The 4749-nt window shown below is 53.1% G+C and overlaps 1 protein-coding gene across 1 annotated transcript; it reads right to left on the bottom strand.

The window, feature by feature from the left end:
- Nucleotides 1-445: 445 nt before the first annotated feature.
- Nucleotides 446-1547, bottom strand: LOC128820662 (olfactory receptor 14J1-like). Its single transcript, XM_054001464.1, has one exon. It carries the CDS (start codon nt 1409-1411, stop codon nt 446-448), a length of 966 nt encoding a protein of 321 aa, XP_053857439.1. The 5' UTR covers nt 1412-1547.
- Nucleotides 1548-4749: the final 3202 nt, after the last annotated feature.

Genomic DNA, 4749 nt, shown 5'->3' with positions numbered 1-4749 from the left:
TGCAGCCCCGGCACTGCCACCCCCAGGACTGTGCCCGGCCCCGAGAGCACTCAGGCCCTGCAGCAACACCAGGGCCACCAGGGCAGCGGGGCAGGGCCACGGGAGGAGCACTGGCAACACCAAGTGCTGCTGCTGCTGCTGGGCACAGCTGCTGTGCCAGCACTGATCTGCCCCCAGCTCTGCACACAGACATTGCTGCTGCAGCTCCAGAGAAGGCAACAAAAGGGCAGCTCTGCAGAAAACTCTGCTGGGAGATCCCTGAGTTCCTTTAAAAACACCGAGAGTGCAGCCCCTCACTGACACAGTGGCCATAGGGAAGATGGAGATAAACAATATGAGAAATGGCACAAACAATGAGATTTCTTTGTGGACAATATGAAAAACTAAACTGAAGAAAAAGAACATCTGAAATGAAACCAACAAGAAGTATCAAAGACGACTTTTATTACAAGTGATTTGTAGAAATTGGCCAGCTGTTTAATATTCCCTGAAACCATCCAGTCATCCGTCTCCTCACTGCAGTCTTGAGCTCCTGGTTCCTCAGGCTGTAGATGAGGGGGTTCAGGGCTGGAGGCAGCACTGAGTACAGAACTGACACTGCCAGATCCAGGGATGGGGAGGAGATGGAAGGGGGCTTCAGGTAGGAAAATATACCAGTGCTGACAAACAGAGAGACCACGGCCAGGTGAGGGAGGCAGGTGGAAAAGGCTTTGTGCCGTCCCTGCTCAGAGGGGATCCTCAGCACGGCCCTGAAGATCTGCACATAGGAGAAAACAATGAACACAAAACAACCAAATCCTAAAGTGATCGAAAACAGAAGAAACCCAAGTTCCATTAAGTGGTATTTGGAGCAGGAGAGCTTGAGGATCTGTGGGATTTCACAGAAGAACTGGCCCAGGGCATTGCCATGGCACAGGGGCAGGGAAAATGTATTGGCTGTTTGCAGCAGAGCATTGAGAAAGGCACTGGCCCAGGCAGCTGCTGCCATGTGGGCACAAGCTCTGCTGCCCAGGAGGGTCCCGTAGTGCAGGGGTTTGCAGATGGACACGTAGCGGTCGTAGCACATGATGGTCAGCAGGGAAATCTCTGCTCCAATGAAGAACAGAAAGAAAAAGAGCTGTGCAGCACATGCTGTGTAGGAGATGGTGCTGGTGTCCCAGAGGGAATTGTGCGTGGCTTTGGGGACAGTGGTGCAGATGGAGCCCAGGTCGCTGAGGGCCAGGTTGAGCAGGAAGAAGAACATGGGCGTGTGCAGGTGGTGGCCGCAGGCTACGGCGCTGATGATGAGGCCGTTGCCCAGGAGGGCAGCCAGGGAGATGCCCAGCAAGAGGCAGAAGTGCAGGAGCTGCAGCTGCCGCGTCTCTGCCAGAGCCAGCAGGAGGAAGTGGCTGATGGAGCTGCTGTTGGACATTGGCTGTGGCTGCACATGGGCACCTGTTCATGGAGAAAGGACAGTGACAAGTCAGGAGAGGCTGCTTGGAGCCAAACCTGGGCCATTCCCTGTAGCCTGTCCTGCTGGGACTCACCCACCCTTGTTCCTGCTCTGGGAAAACCTTCATCCAGGTCCCTTTCTGAGCTCCAGCTGTGCTGGCTGAGTGTGCCAGGAGCAGCCAGGGCTGTGTGTGGGGACTCTCAAGGAGCCATCCCTGCCCCGCTGCCCTGGGTTTGTGGCCATGTGGCAGAGGGACAACGCTGAGTATTCAGCATTTGTCAGGGGAATCACTTCTAATGCAGAAAGGGTTTGTAGCATCTACACTTCCAGGTCTAAAGGATGGCAGGAGCTGGTTTTAGGAATTGTTTTCCTACCCACACATCATTCCTGGCTCTGTGAGGTCCGACATCCCCAGCATTCCTGCTGCACCCAGAGTTTGCCACTGAGAGATGGGAGAGGCAAAGGATTCCCTGTGGCTGAGGGCAGGTGAGGGGCTGGATGGGCTTGTTCCCCCAGCACTGCTCTGTTCAGCCCCCTCTGCTTCCCCGAGCATCTCCCTTGGCCTGGACATTCCCTCCTGAGAGGTGCCTTGTCCCTGCCAGCGCTCACAGAGCCCATCCCACCCCGTGTGCCCTCAGCCCGGCCCTACAGAAACCTGCCTGTGTGCAGGGCCCTGGCTGGGGCAGGGTCTGTGTGCAGCTGGCCAAGGGCAGCTCAGGAGAGCCCTGCTGGGCCCTGCCAAGGTGATGCTGCTGCTGTCCAGGGCTGAGCAGTGGCTGCAGGCCCTTTGTGAGGCTGCCAGCAGAGAGTCTGACCACCCAAAGTCACAGTTCTGGAGTCTCTGTAAATGTTCAACCATTCCTTTGATTATCCTGTGTGTCCCTTTCAACTCACAATGTTCTGTCATTCTGGGATTACAATTCCTCTTCTGCTTCTCTCATCCCCCTGTTGTCTATGATCAAAAGAAAAAAAAAAAAAAAAAAAAAACAACCAACCCTTGCAACAGAGTTAGAACAGTAAAGTAAAAAGCAGACCTTTATTGGAAGCTTCCAGGTGTCCCAGTGGGGATGAGGCACAATCGGCTCCTGATTTCAACAATTTCTAAAGGTTGATTAATTAGGATATTTAACAGGAACATCCAATAGGAGATTCAGTTGTCCCAGTTACACACCCCTAACTCAACCCGCTGGAGAAGGTCCAAGGGGTTCTTTGCCCCACATTTAGTTATGACTGCTCACATTCTGGTCAAAAACCAAAATGCTCTTCTTGTAGGTCCTCTTCCTGATAATAAGACTACATAGTATTTTAAAAATGGATATAGACAGCCTGCTTATTGTTATACAATCTAAGAGAAAGGTGAGGAAATGTAATAGAGTTAATTAAGGATTGTATTGATCGAAGTATATAATAGTAGTTTAATAGAGTTAATTAAGAGTTTAATAGCCTAAAGTAAGGATTATAGTTTTATAACTATATAATAGTAATTTATAGAGCTATGAATATGTAAAAATGTATAAAAATCAAAAATCTTTCCGTCATCACCCCAACTTTCCCATCCGTCTCCAAGCAGGAAATTGAAAACACTCCCAGGAAAGCTCCAGATCTTTAAAGGAATCCAAGGCTTACCTTCTTTGGGAAGTGTCCTCCGGATCTGTGCCCAGGCTGGTCTGGAGCTGGGAGCAGCCCTGCCCCAGCCAGCAGCTCTCAGCAGCAGCACCTGCCCTGCTCAGGGTGGCTCCTTCCCCCCACAGCTTCTGGCCAGCGCTGGCAGCAGCTCCCCGGGCCGGCTGAGAGCTGTCCCTGGCAGGCAGCAGAGTCCCTGGCCCAGCACAGCGCCCTGGGCTGCAGGACCCTGCTCTGCAGGACAGCCCTGGGCACCCCTGGCTGCTCTGCACAAGAGACCATCAGAGAATGTACTCACAGGGGCTGTGGGCATTGGGATGTTCCAGCTTGAGGAGATCACTGCAGGAGCTGCAGCTGCATTGTCCTGCAGCCAGAGGTTCCTGTGCCAAGGGCTGGCAGTGATTCTGCCCCAGGCACTTCTCAGCACCTTCCCAGCCCTGACTAATTGAAGCTCTCTGTGCCTCTGGGCTGTGCCCGCGCTGGCTGCAGCCAGTGCCCCAGCCCTGCTGGGCTGGGAGAAGAGCTGCTCATCCAGAGAAATGTGCTTTTGAAGCTCTGCTTGCTTACCAGCATCACCCTCTGTGCCAGGAGCCCGGCCCAGCTCAGCAGCACAGACACAGCACAAGGACTTGAATGAGCCTCTGGGGCTTTGTGCTCAGGCCCTGAACATCAGGCCCTGAGAGGGAGCTGCAGAAACCTCTCCAGAGCTCCAAGTCAGAATCCAACTCCAAAGTTGCTTTGACTTTTAATGGGTCCCACTGAGGGACACGAGTGAGAAAGTGTCCCCAGGCCCCAGGCAGAGCAGAGAACTGGAGGCACTGATGACAGGTGGGGACAAAGAGAAGCCAAGTTTTGGTGGCCTGGGGCACAGCAGGGTCTGTGCCACCAAGGGTTGTCAGGAGACACCTTGTCCTGAGGCCCTGGGGCCTCCTGGCACAGCCCCAGCCAGGCTGGGCACTGTCAGCCCCTTGTCCTGCCCTCAGCATCCCCCCCTAGCCCACATCCCAGTGGCCTCAAGGATCTGCTGGAAGGAGTCCCTGGGGAGCCTTGCTCAGGAATGGCCCTGGGGGCTCCACAATGCTCCCAGGCACTGCAGGTTTTTCAAAGGACTTTGGCTTTGGCTTTTGCCTTGGAGTCTCTGAGAGCTTTCTGCAATCATGGCCTCCAATTATCTGCTGTAATTAGTCCCTGGAGAGGCTTTGTCAGGAACAACACTCAGTGGGGCTCATTAATGCTTCAGGGTACTCAGTTCTTTTAAGGTACTTGGTGTTTCCCTTTTGCTACAGACTCTGTGAGAGGTTTGTGCAATCATGGCCCCAATTATCTGCTTTAACGAGTCCCTTGAGAGCTTTGTACTGACATTCTGTGGGGCTCATTAATACTTTGAGATACTCAATTTTTTAAGGTACTTTGGATTTTCCTTTCCACACTCCACAGAGGTTTTTGGGCCATTTTGAATCTCTGAGAGGTTTTTGTGCCATCCTGGCCTCCAGTTCTCTCCTCCAAGGAGTCCATGAGGAGCCTGTGTTGGGGATGGACCTCAGTGGGACCGATTAATGCTTTGAGACACTTTGAAGTTTTCTTCTGACTTTGACTCCTGGAAAGGTTTGTGCAATCTCCTCTCAGGCCCTGAGGTTCCAGGGCTCAGCTCCAAATGCACCACGGGGCTCATTAGGATCAAGCAAGTCCTGACA

The sequence above is a fragment of the Vidua macroura genome, chromosome 30, assembly GCF_024509145.1.
Source record: "Vidua macroura isolate BioBank_ID:100142 chromosome 30, ASM2450914v1, whole genome shotgun sequence".
Classification (NCBI taxonomy): Eukaryota; Metazoa; Chordata; class Aves; order Passeriformes; family Viduidae; genus Vidua; species Vidua macroura.
Note: the sequence above shows the minus strand (reverse complement) of the source record. Positions and strands in the feature narration are given on the sequence as shown.

What these genes read in the sequence shown, in the direction of transcription:
- LOC128820662 (XM_054001464.1), bottom strand. Translation starts at nt 1,411, where the DNA reads ATGTCCAACAGCAGCTCCATCAGCCACTTCCTCCTGCTGGCTCTGGCA.